The following is a 22,216-nucleotide window of genomic DNA, read 5'->3' on the forward strand; positions in this document are numbered from 1 at the left end:
TCCTTTAGTAGTATTTGGTTCAACTGTAGGTGATAATTAGGTTGATGATCCTCAATTCAGTAATTACGCTTTCATATAACATCACCTATGGTCTCTTTCTGAGGCTAAGTATTGGTGTTACTAAGCTCATAGTAGGGCTCTCAGCACTCTACACAGTCCTATAATCAGTATTAAGAGACCCCTTTAGGTGTCTGTGCCTTCTGTGAGTTAACTCTAACAGATATTTAGTTAAAATTCTCAAGCTAGAAATGGTAAGAAAACTTTCATAGAAAAACCTTAAAAAAAAAAAGGCCCATACTTGGATTTTAATGTATCACAGTCTTTATTTACAACTTCATTGGCAAAAAAGAAAAGGAATAGTTTAAAACAGTCTAACACAGGGCACTGCAGCTGATCCTGGCAGATTAATGAAGTTTCATTTTAAATGTCCATCTTATTGTCCAAAGATATACAATACTGAATCTGCATATGCAGTTTCCTTTATGAAGTACAGGCTCATATCTCAGGCAGTCTTTTAAACATATAAATACAAAGGAAATAAAATCACTCATTAAAAACTGCATTAAATGAAGGGTAATTTAAATTTATGCTGTCCTTGTAATAACGCATGCCCAGTGAAAATCAAAAGCTGGAAAAGCGGTTACACTTCCTACTTGAGTGGACAGTTACAACAATCAATCATTTTCTGCAATGACCATTATATTTTTAATTTATCATGAACTACTCTGAACTTACTATGAGATGTAGCCAAAGTCAGAAGACAAGATGTAGGGAGAATATTCCTTTTTTGGAGAGTAAGCCCTCCAGAATCAGCATGGGAAACAAACATCCTGTTGAAGAATTCTAGGTGGAAAAAAATTAATGTAGTCAATTTCAACTCATGCTGAGCTGGCTTAATTTTTTCATTGACTTCTTTGGTGTCATTCTTCTAAATCAAGTGTGTTTAATTCTTCTTCTAGTTCATCCAAATCTTCCCCAGTAAAAAGATTTTCATCAACAGGAACAGCATCGATGACTCCATTTTCCTGTCCCTCCCCTTCGTTGTCCTCTTCCAAATCACTTCTTTCACCATTTTCAGCCCTACCTCCGGAAGCTTCACTTAATTTGTTTTCTAAAAATAAAAACTGAAATCAGTAAGGCCTAGAAAAAGAAAACACTAGTCCATTAGCAACGGACAGTCACAGACTGATATACTTCTTTTCCTTTTTCCATGAAAGCCTTCCCTAAGATTACTCCAACAAGAACTGCTCTTTTTCTGAGCTTATTTGTATCAATTATCTATACTTACTATAAAATATGTCTTTCACTGTAGACATCTGACTGCTTAACGGTTCATACATTTGAGGGCAAGATTTATCTTACACAACCTTGTGTTCTCTACATGACCCAACAACTAGGTTTTTAAACAGTCAACTTCCACATATTTTGTTTGAATAAATGATTATGGAATAAAAAAAAACATTTATGATATAAGCAGCTACTTAGCTTTTGGTTTTACAAATAGTAGTTAAGTCACACTAGTTGTAATGCTGTAAATGAGTGTGAATGCAGAAATATTTCATCTTGTCATCAAACTGTGGGAAAAAAAAACAAAACCCTGGGGCTATGGAGCTACCTTTCCTTTCAGCCTATAATTATATGACTGAGAAAACAAAAATGCTGCCTTTTCTCGTTCAATGACGTCAATATTGAACACACAGAATTTTTAATAGCCTAATTTAAAGTTATTTCAAACATCTCTGATGACAAATTCTTGGGAATTATAACCTCTGAGGTACTTGCAATTGTGCCGATTGTCACCAAAGCCCTACTTCTCAAAGGAGCAAATCAGTCTGCAGATTGGCATTAAGACAATAGTCTGACAGCATTCTCAAGTCTCAGGAGAACAGGCCAGTTTTCCAAGTTATAACTTTTATTCCTTTATTGTAAAAACAACGTTTAGCTTTTTTTCCCTCAACTTTTGCCTTGATCAGTAGTCTACCTTTTTCTCTCACAGCAACCATGCCAAACTTTTACTTTTTTCTTCAAATCCTCACTCAAGGCACAATTAGATATATATTGTATCAGCAATCCTTATTTCCAAATACACCTAGCCAGCCTCTCCTCCATTCTCACTCTTAACTGAACTCATTATTTGTACTTCCAGATCTTGCTTCTCTACCTGATATTGTTTCATTTTAAATTTTTCATTCTTTTCCAGATCCTTTTTCTCTGGCCAACAGATATATTTAGATTTCCCATATCCTAAAAGGCCCTTCTCATGACCATGTCTCCCCCTCAAAGTTCTTAAGAGTGAGTGATCTATAGTCATTTTTTTCTCCTCATTCCTCATACCATTGCAGTCCCAATGAAAACTGTGTACCCTATTCCTACAACTCCTTCCCTAATCACAATTAAGGAATTATTTCTAATTCTCATCCTACTTAATCTTCCTGAGATTCTTCTTAATTTTTCTCTGTCCTTCTCAGTGTCTTTCCCAAGCTTTTTCTCTTTTGACTACTCTAAAACATTGATATCTTCTGCAGTCTGTTCTAGAATGTTTTCGTCATATGTATCATGCCTGGGTGTGTTCATTCACTCTCAGCTACCAATGCAGATGACTTTCAAACCTTTTCCTCCTGGTAATGTCTACACAATATCCTAGACAACACCACTTTTGATAACCAAAATATCTCATACTCATGAGGTACTGAACTGAACTCATTAGCTACATCTTCAAACTCATTTTGTCCCCTTCTAGTTTGTTAATGGCTTCAATATCCAACCAGCCACCCATTTCCACAGCCATCACTGTTTACTATTTTTTTTTTTTTTTTTTTTTTGCGGTATGCGGGCCTCTCACTGTTGTGGCCTCCCCCGTTGCGGAGCACAGGCTCCGGACGCGCAGGCTCAGCGGCCATGGCTCACGGGCCCAGCCGCTCCGCGGCATATGGGATCCTCCCAGACCGGGGCACGAACCCGTATCCCCTGCATCGGCAGGCGGACTCTCAACCACTTGCGCCACCAGGGAGGCCCTGTTTACTATTTTTATATACGGCCAAATCACATGTTTATATGTTACCAGTCTGATACCTGCAGGCATCTAAGTTTGCCAAGCCTGGCCTAACCCCCTTTAGACAGCTTCTGAATTCTCAGAATTACACAGAAGTCAGCATACTTACCATCCTTTTCTGAAGTATATGTGCTGAATCTTTCAAGACTGGCCACAGTAATACCTGTCTCATCTACATCTCTTGGGATGTACAGGCTTAAATCTATGTCATTTATGCTCACTGAATCATCAACCTTTAAAAACACATAGAAAAGAAAGTGTTACTAATAAGAATAGTTTTCATAAATTACTTGCCCTTTTACCTCTGACATTTATCTTCATTAAATAAAATTATTAATAATGCCAAATGAAAACAAATGATTATTGCCAAAATTCACTTCTTTTTCTAAACTTCTTGAAAAAAGAATAGCAATGCCATACTTGAAGCTTCTTCCTCTGACATCATATTTTTACATATTATTTCCATCTTTCAACTCAAAGGCAGAAGTCAGAATTTTATGATAACCATATGAAAAATGAAAAGCTGTTTGCTAATACTAAGTCTCTGTATCACCAGGTAATTCTGCTGCTGTCTCCTACTCCCTTCTCTGTACTTTTTAGTGTCTGTTTCATGATTTATTTTTTTAGTATAAAATATTAAACAAAAACCTTTTTTCTTTTAGAGGGAGAATAAAACATATTTTACAGCTAATACACATAAGCATTTAACTATATATTAGGCACTGCCCTAAGTTCTATAAAGAACTGTAAATACACATAAACTTATAAATTCATTTAATTCTCACAAGTACTCTGTGATGTAGGGATTATCATTATGTCCGTATTACAGATGGGGGTGGAGGCCTAGTGTGTAACTAATTTCCCAGGTTAGAGTCAGGATGTGAACCAAGGCCCCAAGGTTGGTACTCTTAACTATACTGCTCTACTGTCACTCTCTACTGTTTCTCTCAATCAACATGAGAAGATGAGGGGACAAAGCTTCCTCTTACCTCATCACCACCTGTTCCCTGGGTATAACGGGTATCATCTGCTTCCTCATCATCATCATCAACCAGTTCAGGACGAAATTCAAACACCTCACGACCACTGATCTATTCAAATACACACATATATCAACTCAGGACAAAATTCAAACATTTCTTGGTCACTGATTTTAGACATACACATAATTAAATAAGGATAAAACCTTGCATAATACAGAAATTATAAAATGAAAGAAAGAATAGAGAATCTGGGTGAGTTTGGGACATACCACTAATGCTTTCCCTGCTTTGAAGTCTGCTTTCCTTCTTTCCATATCTTGCTCAAGTTTATCAATCTTTTCTTGTCTTTTTCTTTTCTTCCATGCAAGAAAAGACTCTAGAGTGATTTTGGTAACATTTGGACCTAGGGCAGAACGCTGCAAAGATAAAAAAGTTAGTTTTCTCCCCCTAAAGTCATCTATAATACTATGATCTAACAGTTTTCTCTTACTTCAATTAAGCCCTTGCCTATGACTGTTATGAAGACATTAAATTTAGAATAAACTGATTTATTTTCACTTTACATGGCAAGGAGCAAAATGCATGTCCAGAGATACAAACATTTCTAAACATTATAAAATATATTATCCTGAGCTAGATGTCTTTTCAAAATTGAAGATGAGTAAAACTTGTCATGAGAAATAGTTTTAAAATAAGTCAATTGCTGAAAACAATAAATATGAAAAGCACCATGACAATAAACAAGTTTCATTTGTGATCCTCAAGAGATGAGAAAAAAACTAAGCAAAAGGCACCATCTGCTTTCCTCAGGGCCAATAATCAAATAATAAATATACAGAAAAATCTGTATCAGGCCTAGCGTGTAACTAATTTCTGCTGAACATCTGCCAGGTATTCAATGTTAAATATTTCATACACATATGCTAACACATCCATCTCCACAAATAAGCAAACAGAGGGTGATGGAAAATTTACCAAAGGTTATTAGCTAATATGTGGCAGAACCAGGATACAAATAGTAATCTCAAATATATCTGACTCCAAAGTCTACATTTTCTATCACAGTATATTGCCTATGTGAGACACCAAACAGTATGTCCTTTTAAGAACAAATGTATATAATCTCAACATTAGACATGCACACAACACATTTAGATTACCCAAGACAAGGCAAAATGGATACAGTTTGAAGCATACAACCCTAAGTCTAGTATTTCCAATAATCTCAACATTTTTCATGCCAAGGCCAGGAGCCTCATCTGCTAACTCACTAACCCTATCTACTAGCTCAAGAATAAAACTCTTGTGCTGAGCCAGAGGTGAGCAGCTGAAGAGTCTCTGAGTCCAGGAATGATGATGAAACATATAGTTGAAAAACTGTAGTAGAGTCGTCTGCTTCCACACGTGTTAAAAACTACTAAATAATTAGTAAAATGGCAAAAAAATAAAGACACCAAGGAAAATATCTAAAACATCAAGTTCAATCACTCTGAATACTGACTAAGCATTTTCACAAACTCATATACCAGTATATCAATCTTATGGAAACAGTTTATTTGATAAGCCAGCAGCTAGTACTTAAAAAATTATTCCATAATCCTAAAATTAATGTCATGCTTGGCTAATGATTATGGCTAGGCTTACATTTTATTATTTTTATTTTTTATTTTTTTGCGGTACGCAGGCCTCTCACTGTTGTGGCCTCTCCCGTTGTGGAGCACAGGCTCCGGACGCGCAGGCCCAGTGGCCATGGCTCACGGGCCCAGCCGCTCTGCGGCATGTGGGATCTTCCCGGACTGGGGCCGAACCTGTGTCCCCTGCATCGGCAGGAGGATTCTTAACCACTGTGCCACCAGGGAAGCCCATAGGTTTACATTTTAGACATACAAGAATAATCAAATAAAAAGTAAGGCAGCTTCGTGAAAAATTCATATTTCTTTCCTTTTCATAACAACATGCTATTGCCCCCAAGTGGTAAATATTAGAATTTCACAATAAATACTGCTTTAGTGTTTTATGGTAGGAAAAAGATACTAGTTACCTCTCTTTCAATTAGATCTTCTAATGAAATTTCATCTTCTTTCTCTTCTTTCTTTTTATCTTTTTTCAAGACGAACCCAGGAGGAAGTGCATGACGATACATGCAAATATCACCCCCTCCAGGGCATACCCAAAACCAGCCATATTTGTTGTTTTCAATAGCTTCAAGGAAATGCTTGCAAACCTACAGAGACAATATTATTCACAAGCAGTGGCTCAGTGTGGTCCATTTCCAAGGTAAATGCTTAGGTATATGGAACAAGTACACTCAATTCACATCTTTTTTAGGCTAACCACTTATGTACAGAGCACCTTGCGTGCAGAAATGTAAATATAAATTAATCTTAAAATACTTAATACAATAGTAAATTCCCTTCAGAGAGGATCTGTATAAAATTTCTATTTTTGACACTGCTCTAAACTGAATTATACAAAAAGGATTTGCTGCCATTTAGGCTTTGTAAATGTAATCCAAAAGTCTGGTTTTCAAATATGAGAAAATAAAAATGGTTACAAAAAAATAAAACCAATAACTTTGTTTTGATTTGATTTTTCCTAAAAACTAATCACATGCAGTAAAGATACTAACACTATTTGAATTACCTGAAATTATAGGCAATTTCTTACATCTAAGAAAGGAGCAAGGCACAAAAGAAACACAAAGGATAGTAACCCTTTAAAACATGAATGGGTGCAAGATGGCAACTGTACTGAAGCCTTAGGTAAACACGCTTTACAAACAAGAAGGAAAAATTAGCTAATAAGCATCATTTTTTTTCCTGAAAAAATACAACAGAAGTAAGTAAAAACAATATTTAGAATTTTTCTAACATGGCAAGGTTTTTCAGGGTAACTATACTGCAGAATAAATATGTGGACATAAATGTAGGGTCTGAGAAATAATAAGGCACCAATTTTTTTTTTTTTTTTTTTGCGGTATGCGGGCCTCTCACTGTTGTGGCTTCTCCCGTTGCGGAGCACAGGCTCCGGACGTGCAGGCTCAGCGGCCATGGCTCACGGGCCCAGCCGCTCCACGGCATGTGGGATCTTCCCGGACCAGGGCACGAACCCGTGTCCCCTGCATCGGCAGGCAGACTCTCAACCACTGCACCACCAGGGAAGCCCAAGGCACCAATTTTTAAAAGTACATTTCCTAGAATACTAGAACCATTATCTACCAAAAATTCATTTTGCAATTCATATGCAACAATATTTTCACCCTTGTGATTTATTAATGTCTCCCTACCATTAAAACAGAATATGTTATGAATTAAGCAGGTTAATTTAATAGTTCTACCTCCATTCATTTTGCACAAAAAAATAAAGAATTCTACATGTTTGAGAAAGTAAAACCACCTCAGAAAACGGCATTTGAAGGACTTCAGTCACACGGTTTTCAAGTCACTTTTAAACAAGAAACAAATTTTGTATAACTTACACCTGTAAATTCCAAAAAACAAAGCTTGATTCGCCTAATCTTTATGAAAAGAGGAAATAACTTAAAGAATAATCCAGTAGAAAACAGTAGCAAATACCTTGCCACTTAATTCTCCCTAATGATAAATACCACAGCAACTCAATTCAAGAAAAGGACATACTATTTGAGTTTTTGGTTTTTTCTTTTCCGCCTCACCGTGCTTCTTGTTCACTACTTCTTCCAGTTTTTTCTCATCCCAATTATCCATAGTATCTAAATAAAAAGAGATATGGAGACTAAATACTGTAATTTTATCTACTGTCCTCAAAACACATTGCGTATATCCTTACATAGGAAAGCTCTATTTTAAGACTCATGACCAAACACATTTCCTTTAAAACACCAAAGGTAGGAATAACACTGTTGTGAGATTATTCACTAAAATCTAAGTACTTTAGGCAAATGAGAAAGTAGTACTGGAAGAAAGGGTAAGAGACAAATACAAAATAATCCACTGGTTTTTAAACATCTTCATTTACTTAATTAAAGGGCATAATATGGTAAATTCAGATTTTATGAAAAACAACAACAAACAACTATTCTTTAGGACAAACACAGTCCTACTAAGACTGAAATAGTCTTCAAGCTATTAAATATCTTAGTGACAACAAACCAAAAGTAATATACATTTACTTTTAAGAGAATATCTTAAAAAAAAATACCTTTTTCAAGCTCTTCATCTCTTGCATCAATGTAAACACTTCGCTTTTCACATTTTCTCTCCAGAGTCAAGTCATGAGAGAACTTACACTTATCTCCTTTAGTACACTGTCCTTGCTTGAAGAATGCACATACCACAGATTTGGGATCTGCACCTATGTCAAACAGCATATGGTATTTGTACTATAATCTGCCAGATCACAAAGTAGAGCTTCTATTTGAGATATAATTAATTTGGTTAACTTGTTATTTTCTATTACTGGTGTGAGAGGAAATGCCATATATAAGTGAACAGTAAGACATTTCTTCTAAGTTCTTTCTATAGCATTTTATATCTATTTTTGTTTCCTTTTTTCTTACCCAAAAGAAAGAGAGCAGAGGTAGGAAACCAAGCAAACACATAGGTTATTCTATCGTCACTTGTCTAGTTGGAGTCAATGAGGCAGGAGGCAAAAGAGAAATATAAATGCAGGTATACTGCCAACAGTTTGGGATTTACAGTTTTTACAACCATAGGTTTGCTTTGCCCACTACCAAAGATTGGATATTATAAATCAACTAGTAGACTGCCCCAAATCCTTAATTTTCCTTTAAGTGAGGGGCTAATGGCGGGACTTACAGTTGTATGACACAGCTATGCACATGTATAAAGGAACCATAAGAAAGTCATTGACAAAGATAATTTTGACAAAAGGAGTATTATTTTCATAGCATACACAACTGGCTTATAATCTGCAGAAAACATATTAAGAGTGTTAAAATATGAATTACATTTGATAAAAATAACGTTTCTGAAATTTAAAGTTTACCTTTACTTATTTTTTGAGCAGCAACTACAGGTTTGAACAACTCATTTAGCTCTTGCAATTCTTTCTTCTTGTCATCCTTCTTCAACTTCTTTTCAGCTTCACTTTGCGCTACCTATAATATTCCCAGGTGTAAAATGTAAATTTGATTTCATATAATGAATTGTTTTTACTATATAGTAATATACAATATCACTGACATAAAAACAACTGCATATTACATGTATATAGCTCTTACTTCTTAATATCAGTGTTACAATGGCCTTCCAGTATTATATTAAATGGTGTGGTTAAACTATTAAATGAAATCGCTAAATTCTGTAGCAGCTGACTTTTATAAAAAAAAAAACCTATAAATGGTACCATGCCAAGTTAAAAGCATATTCAAAAGCTTATAGCAATAGTATTTATTAAGCATATGCTACATGCCCAGCATTTTTAGCAAATGGTTCTCACCTGGGAATTTCTTCTGTGACAACAACCCAGAAACAAGTAGGTGCATTTTGAAGATTAGAGATACAAACAAACATCCTGAAATGCACAGTCCCACACAATAAAGAACTGTACAACCCAAATACCTATAAGTACCCTTGTGGAAAAACACTGGGCTAGGTCAATGGGGGAGATCAAACAAAACAAACATGACATATGACATAATTCCAGGCACACAATTTACCTACCTAATATGATTAGAGGATTCATCCAAACATTTATATGTCAGGTCCTATGTTAGATGACAGGGAATACAAAGATGAAAAGACAAAGATGCTTATTTAAAGAAGCTCGGAATCTAGTGGGAAGACAGACATGTCAACAACTACAATATAATACATGGTGCTCTGGGAACAAAGAATGCCAATATGCCTAAGAAAATTAGACTGAGCTAATACCTTACAGATGAATTCTTTTGATGGGCAAGAAATGCAGAGAGTGCCAGTCAGTGCAAAGATATGAAAAAGGTATGAGAGACATCAATGAGAAATTTGGAGTGTATCAACAGGTGACAGGATAAGACTCAAGAGTTTAAAGTAAGCCAGTGATACAATCAGATTGTATTTTATAAAGATCAAACTTTGTGAAGGGTAGACTAGAAGGAGCCCAAGAATGAAGGCAATGAAAATTAGGAGGCTAATGAAATCGCTGTACGCAAGAAAGCACAAGAGTTTTAATTTAAATAGGCATTAGTAGCAAGGATGGAGGAAAGGGGAAGGAGAGCTCTTAAGGAGGTAGAACTGTTAAGACTAAGTGACTGGACATGAAGTATAAGGGAGAGGGAGGAATCTAGGATTATCATTTGCATGGTTAGTGCTGTTAAACAAGACAGGGAATATAGGAGGAACAGGTTTCAGGGCAGGAGGTGGGGATGAGCTCAGTTTTAGACATACTGAGTATGAGATGCTTACAGGGCATCTAGGTGGAGCTATTTAGAAGGCAGCTGGACATGGATCTTGATTCCCGGAGAGAACGTCTGCTCTGAGATAAAGATTTTAGAAATAGCTGCTTACAAATAAGTAAACTTTGGGTGTGTATGAGATTACGCAAGGACAGCATAAAAAAGTGGTAAGAGCAGAGAACAGTTCCCTGAAGAATACCAATATTAAACAAGCCAACAGAACCTAAAAAGCCCGTTAAAGGAACAAAGAAACATCAAAGAAACAGAAATCCAGGACAAAGATGTATTAAAGGAAGAGGAAATTTTAGGGAAAGATTGGCCAAATACTATAATAGGGTTAAAGGCATTCTAAATCCTGACTTTGACCATGTGGGTCGGATGTGTTTAAACAGAAAAATGGGAAAAGTTTTCTAAAAAGAAAAAATTTAAGTTACTTTATTTTTAATAAAAAGTATTCTTTGCTCATTAGGCCCATCTCAGACATTTGTGGGACCCCAAGCAAGAGTTCAGTGGATGCCTACAAATCATTTTTGTAAATATTTATAAATTAGAAATCAAACTAATGTTAAATAAAGTATGGTTTGTACCAAGTATGGTTTGTACCCCTACTTGACAAACATACCTTGTGACCTGGAAGGACAGTTTCAAATTTAAAACGCTTAGGTTCCATGGAGTTCCACACTGGAGCATGGCAGTAAACTGAGAGTCAACCCCTGGCTCCTCCTCTTCCCACCCTGAGTTTCATCCCACCACATTTGTGCAGGGAGAAAGAAGGTGCAGAGGAGAACATGGAATGGATCAAGGCTCTGTCCACACTCCTAGCACATATCCTCCCTTTGACTACTTCAGGCATATTGGCAGTGTAGTATACCCTAAGATGGACTTGGGGTAACTGACCTTTGCAGGCCCTGAGCTGGTGTGGGGAGAGGTACATCTGGAGGAGACACAGAGTAGGGTCATCCTCGGCATCACAGGGTTTAGGGTGAGGCATCTCCTGCTTGGCTCCAACAGCAAGACTGCTACTCATTTCCAATGTTAAGTACGGTAGTTAGATACCTCAGGTTCACAGATAAAAGGTCAGGTACCCAAGAAATTATCAAAAATATATTACTAAATGTACTATCAAGCCTAACAACCGCAACACATTTTATGGCTTTCTCAGGTCTATAAAATTTGAATACCAGTCAATATACTTCCCACTAGAAGAAAAAACAGGGGGAGGGGGAACATGTTTGAAATGAATTCTTATATTATGTCAGATGATTTACATTATCTTCTCTTTTAGTTAAACCACAGAAACCCTACAAGGGTAACTGCCCTTACACTATACTACAAATTAAAGACCAGTGTCACTAAATAATTTAAGATCATGTAACAAATAAGACAGGGGGATGCATACTCAAGTTGCTCTGATTCCAAGGCCTGAGCATGCATTTTTATGAAACCAAGCTATTAAGTCAGCAGTGTGGAAGATCAAGCTTTTGGCTTTAGAGTCAAACTGTGTAAGAGAAAAAAAAGTGTTGGAGGCACTAATTTGTAGACAGCATCAGTGATAGAGGTTAACCATCTCACAAATATATATTCTGATATTTTCAGATGGAAAAAAATGTGTTTCCAAAAGTTGAGGAAAAGGAGATAGGGTGGTGAAAAAAGTACTTTTAAAAATAAAGGTCCATGTCTATAAAATCCTAAACTCAATAAAGTGACAGATCTACATAAAATGAAGAATTGAGAATACAGAGATTTGAAGAAAATGGAGCTAAATTTTTTTGAATGATAAAATGGTAAAACTGATAAATGATAAAATAATTTCAAAATTCATATGGAAAAATAAACGCCTAAGAACAGCCAGGAAAAACAGAAAAGGAATAACATCTTGGGGGGGAAGGACTTGACTTAATAGCTAACAGAATATGTTACTAGGTCACTATAATCAAAATCAATGTGATACTCGTTTAGGGAAAGACAATAAACAGAAAAGAGAATCCAGAAATAGATCTGAACATATATGAGACTTTAATATATGTTAATATGGGTATTTCAATTCAGTGAGATGAACGATGCTGGTATAAGTGGTTATTCATTTGAAAAGAAATAAACTTAATATCATACAAAATAAATTTAGATGATAAAACTACAGACTGTGCAAATAAAATAATTAGAAAAAAATCGAGGAAAAACTCACATAATCTCGTGGCAGGGGAGAACTTTTAGCCATATAAAAGAAAAACTAGACATATCTGACAATACAAAAACTAAAAACTGTTGTACAACAAAATGTAACAGAAACATCACAAATTATCTATAATGTAGACAGAAGATGTCTCTCATAAATTGACAATAAAAAGACAAATAACCAAAAAAGCAAAGGATTTGAATAGACAAGTCAGAGAAGTACAAACCAAAATAGCCAACAAGCTTATGAAAAGGTACTCAAACTCACTAGGAGTAAGGGAAAGAAAGTAAAAATGAGGTATCACTTTATACATAATCAGATTGGAAAACATTAAAAAGAGCTTTAGTACCTATAACTCACGTACTGCAAATGAAAATCTGAAGTATTACAATTTCTATGGAGAATGATCAGGCAAATTTATTAAAAGTTAGAAATCCATTTCCCTTTATTTAGAAATGTGTCACCAGACAATTTATGCTACAGAAATAAAAGCACAAATGCATGTAAAAACACATGTATAAGGATATTTCTTGTACAATTGTTCTTAATGTCAGAAAGCTGGAAACAAAATGATTACTTATAGTGAAATGGATGGATACTGTACATCCGCATCACAGTATGCAGCCATTAGAATAAATGAGAACTATTATCAAAATGGTTTGGAGGAATATCTAAAAGGTATTGCTGAGTAACAAAGGCAAGATGCAGGAAAGTTTATAGAGTAGGATTCCATTTTGAAACATAATTACAATATCAAACATTTTTATCTGCAATGATGCTGTACTACATCCATATGAAGAAAATGAAGAAATTTAAGTTATTTACCTGACGTGGATTTTGTTGACCAAATTTAACTTGATGAGTGACAGCCTTGATAAACTTCTGTTGCTTTGCTCCTTTCTTATTCTTTAGACCAAAAGTTTTGTCCTAAATGAGAAAAATTATTGAGATATCTTAACAATTTATATTAATTTCTTATCTATTTCTTGTCATGTCTAAAAATCATTCTTTCATTTACACATTGGTAAGAAATTATTCTTTCTTTATGCTATACACAGACATGCAAAACACTACAACGACAAGTCTAGGCAACATATGACCTCAAAACATCACCCAGGATTCTTTAGGATTCAATACATACTTATAACTATCGTCAATAAGCCTGTTAGCCTATAATGCTTTTTCTCAATTGTGTTTTTAGAATATCAGTATTACAGGATGTGCAGAGTTGTTACACTAGGATAATTAGTTCAACAGTCAAATAAGTTTAGGAAAATGCTTATTTAACAGGGTTTTTAATTCTCAAGCACAAGATATGTGAGAGCTTTACCAGAGGAGATACAGTAGGCAGCAATCCCAAATCTTATTTTACCTCAGAAAACATTTTTCTCAGAGTATCCTGAGGGATTATGCACTACTGAACACATTTTAGGGAATACTGCATAAGAAGATACATTAAGTTCTGGATTGGTTTTTTTGGGTAATAAGAGCTATCCTCTCAAAACAATTAAATTTATAGAAACCAAACTACTAAAGTATATACACTACTAGTTGTTGCTAAAAAGGAAATATTAAAATTGAAGTATTCCTAACTAAAAAGTAACAATCTAAATTTGGAATATTATTAAATAGTAATTTGGGCAAGTTATTAATACAATAGCTATCACTTATGGAATGCTCATTATATGCAAGGCACTAATAGTGGTCTTTGACTACTTATTCATATTTAGTAAGTATACAGCACAAAAACATTTAGAAAGCACTGCACAACTGTGTGTGTGTTTGGGGGCTACAGTAGGTTGAACAGGGTCCTCCCCCCCAAATTCATGTCTACCCCGACCTCAGAATGGGACTTTATTTGGAAATAGGTCTTTGTAGCTGTAATAAGTTAAGATGAAGTCACACTGGATTACAGTGGGCCCTAAATCCAATGACTGGTAGCTCTATAAGAAGAGGAAAGGACACACACATAGAGAGAGAAGGCAACGTGAAGAAAGAGGCAGAGATTAGAGTGATACAGCTACCAGCCAAGGAATGCCAAGGACTGCCAGAAGTCACCAGAAACCAGGAAAAGGCAAGAAAAGATTCTTCTCTAGAGTCTTCAGAGGGAGCACTGCCCTGCCTGCACCTGATTTCAGATTTCTAGCCTCCACATCTGTGAAAGAATAAATTTCTGTTTCAAGTCACCTGGTTTGTGGTAATTTGTTATGGCAGCCCTAAGAAACTAACACAAGAAGCTAGACTGAGTGAGCTTCACTCTAAGGTAAACGGGTGAAGAGGCTGTCAGGAAACCACTAAACACTGGTATCTGAAGTCTTTTTTCCTGTCTTTTCTGTTTCTCTGGAGAAGAATCTTCTAGCTAGGAGAGCAATAACCCTGGCTAAAGGACTGGAGAAAAGAGCAGGTGGGAGAAGGTGTCTCTTAGTTTACTACACAGATTCCTTAGTGGCCCTTTTCAGGCTCACATTTTAACCATGCTCCCCACATCCTTTGTGCCTAGTTACAGAAGCACAGAGGCCTCCTGATTTATCCCCTCCACCCCCTTTCTTGCGAGGGGAATAGATAAGAGCTATCAGCTACTTCTATACTTTTAACACCCAGTTTTCAGTCACTCGCCTTCTGCATTACCTAGTACCTCCCACTGTCGAGCTTTTGCAGACTTTTGCAGAGCAAACCCACTTGCTTCTCAATCGCACACTCCTAGGTGGGCCCTCAGGCCCAAGTGCTCTGCTCTGCTAAGCCAGTTAACCAACTCATCCATCCACTAGCAATCTTCGTATGCTGAGGTTCAAAAGTGCAACACCGTCTACATATGTCTCATCAGAGAACAGCGTTTCTGGGGTTCAACTCATGCCCCACATGCAACTACAGAGGAGAAGCAAACTGTGAATAAACAAGGCCAAACAGCACGGTAGATACTGATATATGAAGACTTAGGAACGAAAAAAGTCCTCTAAGGGGATGTGGCCAGCTAGAGAAGAAAGTACTCATGACAACAGCTTCTGGTAGAGGTGTATAAGCTCCAGATTCCAGGAGAAAAAGTTTTTCAGGTTTAATTACACTGCTTTAGCACATAATTAACCAGTCTAAAGAGAATGAATGAGTTGTGTCTTGGAAGTCTCTAATTAGGTTAGAACTTGGAAATTGTTATTTTTTTCCAGAGATAAGGGACACTTATTTACCTAGTATTCACTAAACATAAACTTCTGAATGTATACTTTATTGAACCCTCTTAACAATCATATGATATACTATTATCTCATTCTGTAAATGTGGATGCTGAAACCCAGAAATCTTCAACAATTCTTTTGAAGTAACATTGCTAATAAGGGGCAGGCTGTACAAGGTAATGATTCAAGAGTATAAGCTCTGGAGTCAGACTGGCCAAATTCTAATCCCAACAGAACTGGGCAAATTACCTTCTTTGTCAGTTTTCTTATTTGTAAAGTGGGTCTCACTCTAACCTCTTAGGGTTACTACAAAGAGGTGGAACACAGTGGTTTAACATCAAGGACTCTGGAGCCAGAATCCTGACTCTGCCACTTGCCAGCTTAATAACCTTGGGCAAGTTATTTAACCTGCTTCTGTTTCCTCAACTGCAAAAAAGGTACTTATCTCAATGAGAGAATTAAAGGAGCTGTGTAAATTCATCACTTGTAGATGGCTTGTTTCTTTTCCTTCCTTTCCCCAAAACACTGAGAACTGTGTCCGGCCCAGGAATATCCGACTCCAGGCAAAGTCCTTGTTCTTTCCACCATGAAAAGCTACTTCCCAGAGAAACTAGTTAGGTTATTGGGTCAGTTGGTACACAAAGTTTTCTGAATATTACACTGTGGACCTGGGATACTAACAGTACCTCTTGAAAATAGGATAGTTTGAAATTCGGAATACTTCCAAAAGGCTTCCTTTCCCTTTTTCTTGAGTTCAGGACAGACCTTACCTAAAGATTAACCTGGATTTAGGGTCGGGGGATATGAGATGGGAAGACTGGAGGTTATACTCGACCCCAAATCATGGTTAAAATAAAACTAGGGAAACAGTGGTCCTCATTAGATTAATAAGGTCCCAAAGGTTAAGTGATAAGGAAGGAACAGTGTGTGTTTCAGACTTGCGAAATTAAATACAAAGGAGTTTAGAGAACAGGCAGTAATTCTAAGAAAAGGACGACTCCCAGAGGTTCCAAAAGCCTTAACACTCAGTGAACTCCAGACTTCACTTAAAACTGACAGTTTCTCTCCCTTCCACTCTTCAGTAATCCTGCTTCTTTTACAGGACAACCTCCACTCCTTAAATAAGATGTCTGAATAAAGGAAGGGGGCAGGAGTGCAGGTCAATAATGAATAGTACTGCAAGGTAACTGGAGTCCTCCTTTTGGGACACTAGTATAAACAAAGGCCAGCACTGTTTTACCTCATTAGTTTCTTCCCCAAATGCACTCCAGCATACTTTTGTCTATCCATGCAATGGATATCCTGCAGCTGGTTAATACACCTTCAAGTAATCAACAGCTGACCTTAGCTGAAGTTTCTCACTGGCGACGAGAATCATTTCTTTCTCCACCCTTTACGTACCTGGATCCTACCCCTATAGGTCTCCATTACTACTTCCTTGCCGCTACAAGGCCTTAGCTGGACATCCTTTATTTGCTTGCCCTAAACCCAGATTATCCCCCCTTTTCCATTAACAAACCTTCCATTTCCCAAAGCTGACTTCAGTTTATTAAATTTTATCCAAAGAAAGCAAACAGTGCATGCCATTTGAGACAACAGTGTGAATGTTTAACAGAACCATAAACCTTTCTGATATACTCATTTCAGAAAGAAAATACTTATAAATGCAAATGAAATCATGAAATTTTGGGGAGTTTAAACAGGGAAAGAAAAAAAATGAAGGCACCATAAGGAAATTATTTCAAGTGATAGAAAGTAAGCATTGCATAAACAGTACAGTTCAGCCTATTTCCCCTAACTAGTTCTTTTTATATTAATAAATTAACAACTGCCATTAATTGAACATATACCATATGTCAGGTACTTTACATGTCATCTCATTTAACCCACTGCTCTGTAATATAGGAATTAGCTCCATTTTGCTAATGAGAAACTGAGGTTCAGACAGGTCATGTAACTTGCCTAAAACTACAGAATTTGAAATATATATATATATATATTTATTTATTCATTCATTTATTTATTTATGGTTGTGTTGGGTCTTTGTTGCCGCGCACGGACTTTCTCTAGTTGTGGCGAGCAGGAGCTACTCTTTGTTGAGGTGCACAGGTTTCTCATTGCGGTGGCTTCTCTTGTTGCAGAGCATGGGCTCTAGGTGCGTGGGCTTCAGTAGTTGTGGCACACAGGCTCAGTAGTTGTGGGTCGCGGGCTCTAAAGCACAGGCTCAGTAGTTGTGGTGCATGGGCTTAGCTACTCCGTGGCATGTGGGATCTTCCCGGACCAGGGCTCGAACCCGTGTCCCCTGCATTGGCAGGCGGATTCTTAACCACTGCCACACCAGGGAAGCATCTGAAATTTGAAATTTTAATGTGAAATATGGGACTCAAATGCAGGTCTATCTCGCCCCAAGCCAGTGCTTCTTTCATTAAATTACACTGTATCTCATGCCTCTTTTTACTTCCTTTACTTAGAGTTCTCAAAAGCTACGTGTTGCTGTTGTTCTTCTATAGTGAATGCCTATGGTGGTGGCAGTGGAAGCAACAGAGGTACAGAAGACGGGACAGGCAAGTAGTGCAACCACTTATTTTAAAATCTCTTCAAAAGTACTGCTTAAAAAGCGTATGTTCTACTTAACTGTCAATTTTTGATAAACTTAGAATTTCGGGTCATAGTCCTATAAAAACCTTCCAAAATTAACCAGACTCTTAAATAAGTATTAGCCTTTTACAGGTCAAAATATAGACTATAAATATTTTTTTCCACAAATATTATGGTCATAGAGATAAACAACCAACCAATATGAACCAGGTTCCAATTACGTTCATTGTAAGTCTGTTGCAGAATACATTTTACATCGCTAAAAACAGAACCACCATATGACCCAGCAATTCCACTCCTGGGTATACATCCAACCCCCCCCCCAAAAAAACACTAATTTTAAAAGATGCATGCACCCCAATGTTCATAGCAGCATTGTTTACAATTGCCAAGATATGGAAGCAATCTAAGTGTCCATCAACAGATGAATGGATAAGGAAGATATGGTACATACACACACACACACACACACACACACACTGGAACACTACTTAGCCATAAAAAAGAATGAAATTTTGCCATCTGCAGCAACATGGGTGGACTTGGAGGGCATTATACTAAGTTAAATGAGTCAGATAGAGAAAGACAAACACTGTATGATATCACTTATATGTGGACTCTAAAAAACACAACAAAGTAGTGAATATAACACAAAACAAACTACTAGATACCAGTGGAGGGGGGGAATAGACAGGTGGAGAAGTGGGAGGTACAAACTATTGGGTGTATATAGGCTCAAGGATGTATTGTACAACACGGGGAATACAGTCAATATTTTGTAATAACTATAAATGGAAAGTAACCTTTAGAAGTTGTATATAAAACTTAAAAAAATTAAAAAACATGTAGAATTCTTAAAAATATATATTTTACTTCATCTTAACTTTTAAAGGCTTTGGTAATAAAAATCCTTTCTAGTATTCAAAATTGTGCAAATTATACAAAAATTGATAAAGTGCTGTTCTGGATGAAATCTGATTGAGGAGTTGGGAGCTAAGCCTGCTGTAACTCTCCTCAACCCCTTGCAAGAGCCACTGAGACATGCTAGGGCTTTAGGTAAGTTTAAAAAAAGAAAAAAAAGTCACTTATGATATTTAACAAAATGGAATATACTGTTTCCTAACCAGGATGAATAACACAATATTCTCTATAAATCTAGTTTCACAAAAAATGGTATAACTTAACCTACAACTTACAATATTGTCGTTCCTCTCTGGTGGTAGCAAAGATCTATGCAGCACACTACCATTTAAAACAAAAAACAAAAAAACCCCACACTCATCATATATATTAAATGTGAGGAAAAAAGGCTTAATTTCACCATTCTGTTAGAATACTTTTGGCTAAAGAATACAGCTATTTTGCAATTTTCTTTGGTGAAGTCTTCATTAATGAAACTAAAGTCCTCTTTACCTTAAAAATCACCTTGTAACAAGATGAATGAATCCATAATATAACTACCATTTTTAGTTGATGGGATACTATAAGTAACTTTCATTGACAATTCCTTAAAACAAAAATAAATATTTAAAAACAGAAACAATCATATATAGTTAAAACTTGATAATGCGTAAAGTATACTTAAATTGTCATGTAACATTTAATATCATGTCTATATGGGAGTTTTACTTGGCATCATGGTCTAACATGTTAATACAACCTCAGTAAAGGAAGTTAACAGCTAAAATGTCACCTCTAAAATGCTTCTGGTTTATTTACACAGCACCGAATGCCATCAGATCTCCAACCCCAGAGATCTACCTAAGTGCCAGGAGTCCAGATTGTTCAAAAAGGTATAACAGACACAGGTGTGAAGGTGACAATCATTCTGTTTTCAAATCTCTGGTTATCCTACTCATGACAGTTCTAAATAGCACAAACTGGCAATAAGAATACAGGTTCTGCTTCAGTGTTGGAACTTGGCCAAGGCTACCAGAATTCTAAATAAGCATGTTAGTTAAACTCAACCAGCAGACTAAAAATTTTGTGAAATTTGACAAAGTTCTGATTAGATTTATACAATGAAACCCTGGGGGCTTTCAATGCTATTTTTCAAGGCTATAAATATTAAATATTAAAAATAATCATTTATAAATAAACATATCAAAACACGCAACACGCATTTTGGTCGTGTTCTAATAAAAAGTTAACTATTCCACAAAAGGCTCTCCATTAATTATTCAGATATACCTCATGCAGGAAAAACGGTCATGGCTTTTCCAGTTACTTCTAACGTACACGAGGAACTGTTTACTTTAATTATGAGAAGGATTAATAACAGGAATTGAGGGAAGAGATATCTTGTTGGGGACTACACTATATGTTTATGGAATCTCAAAAAAGGTCCACTCTCTTAAGGAAACTCATTGATACAGTCGTTGGACTACAAACATAAAACATCTGAGAACGTCCACAGCGTTCCTCTGCCATTAAAGGGCAACAGGCTCAGTGCACTAAATGAATATGTATAATATATAACAAATCCAGATACGGCACTGTACACAGCTAGTGACATGAGACCTAATCTCTCTTAAAATACCATTGGATTTAATGTAACTCAGAATCTGTGACAAGCGCCATGTACAAGACGGTGGGCTACGACATAAAAGAAACCTCCTCTCTTTATGTAACTTGAAACAGTTTAGAGATGGATCGAGAAGGCCACGAAGAAGTAATTTGTTGCCCTGAAAGAAGTAACCACTATTCCTAGGTGACGGGTAAAGAAACAAGGAACACAAAGGCTCGTAATGAGTCGGCCTCCCAGAAACAGTCTGGTCCGGGGCAGTTCAGCGTAGTTTTAAAAACACAAGCCTAAAAACATCTTCAATTTCGGTGACTAGCGAAGGACACAACCTTGTGTGGGCACTGGGGTAGGGGTCGTTTCGCACGCCACCCGGTGAAGGCTGCCGTGTGGGCGGAGAAGCAAAGGCTGGGTGCGGGGGCGCCAACGGCGTCACTACAGCGATGAGAGGCAGTGAGCGTCTTCGGGGGGCTAGAGAAGGGGCTGTGGGCACACAGAACCAAAGGGAAGGGCACGTGGCCCCGGAAGACGCGAACAGGAGCCGGGGAGCGGGGAACCGGGAGACTGCTTTCCTGAGGACTCGCAGCGTGAGTGGGGGAGGGGGTGGGTACTCACTTCGATAATCTTCTCCTTCTTTTTCTGCTCCGCCTTTTTGCTGCCCCCGGCCTGAGCCTGTTTCTTGGGGGGCATTGCGGAGATAGGTGGCACCGGCCAGACTTAAGCGTAGCTGGACTCCCTCAGGGACTCTGGCCCCGCGATAGGAGGAAGAGGGAGACGCGCGCAGCCTTTGCCGCCGCACCACACGGAAAACTAGTCGCTCACTCGCCGCCGAAATGCGGCCTTTGCGACAGTTCGGTGCTGCGGAGCATTGTGGGTAGCGAGGAGCGCGGAAGGGGAGGAGCGTGGAAGCGGCGGTGCGCGTGCGCTTCTGCAGCAGCCGGCCAGGATGGGGCAAGGACGGGACGTGGGAAAAATGACCGGGTGTCACACGTGATGTCACTTACGCGCCTAGCATTTTCTTGGTTGCGGCAGGCCTCATAATGGTTGGGGCGAGCGGGTTGGAACACACTGCGCTTGAGTTCTCCCTGCTCATTCTGTTCCGCTGAGGATGTGCGACTCATGCCCATCTTCGCCTCGGGTGGAGGCTTTTTCTGCCTGCTGGATTAGTGGTCGCCTGTAGCATCCACAGCCTGGGTGATCACCGAGCAGCCGCAGCAACTCGGGGATGCTTGGAGGTTCAGGGTACCCAGTTACCTTCTTCTCGTGCCCAGGTGGGGCAGGGCCAGTCGGCCGGCCGGCGAGTGCAGCGTGCTTCAGGTTACTGTGAAGGTTTACGAAGA

The 22,216-nt window shown here is 37.6% G+C and overlaps 1 protein-coding gene across 1 annotated transcript; it reads right to left on the minus strand.

Annotated features, from left to right (window-relative positions):
* Positions 1-306: 306 nt before the first annotated feature.
* ZC3H15 (zinc finger CCCH-type containing 15) lies at positions 307-21,728 on the minus strand. Its single transcript, XM_060107108.1, has 10 exons — positions 21,492-21,728; positions 13,413-13,514; positions 9,022-9,133; positions 8,215-8,367; positions 7,674-7,765; positions 6,077-6,259; positions 4,305-4,451; positions 4,042-4,143; positions 3,162-3,285; positions 307-1,111 (listed from the first exon to the last, which is right to left on the minus strand). Exons 1-10 carry the CDS (start codon positions 21,564-21,566, stop codon positions 921-923), a joined length of 1,281 nt encoding a protein of 426 aa, XP_059963091.1. The 5' UTR covers positions 21,567-21,728; the 3' UTR covers positions 307-920.
* Positions 21,729-22,216: the final 488 nt, after the last annotated feature.

Source organism: Mesoplodon densirostris, chromosome 8 (assembly GCF_025265405.1).
Source record: "Mesoplodon densirostris isolate mMesDen1 chromosome 8, mMesDen1 primary haplotype, whole genome shotgun sequence".
NCBI lineage: Eukaryota > Metazoa > Chordata > Mammalia > Artiodactyla > Ziphiidae > Mesoplodon > Mesoplodon densirostris.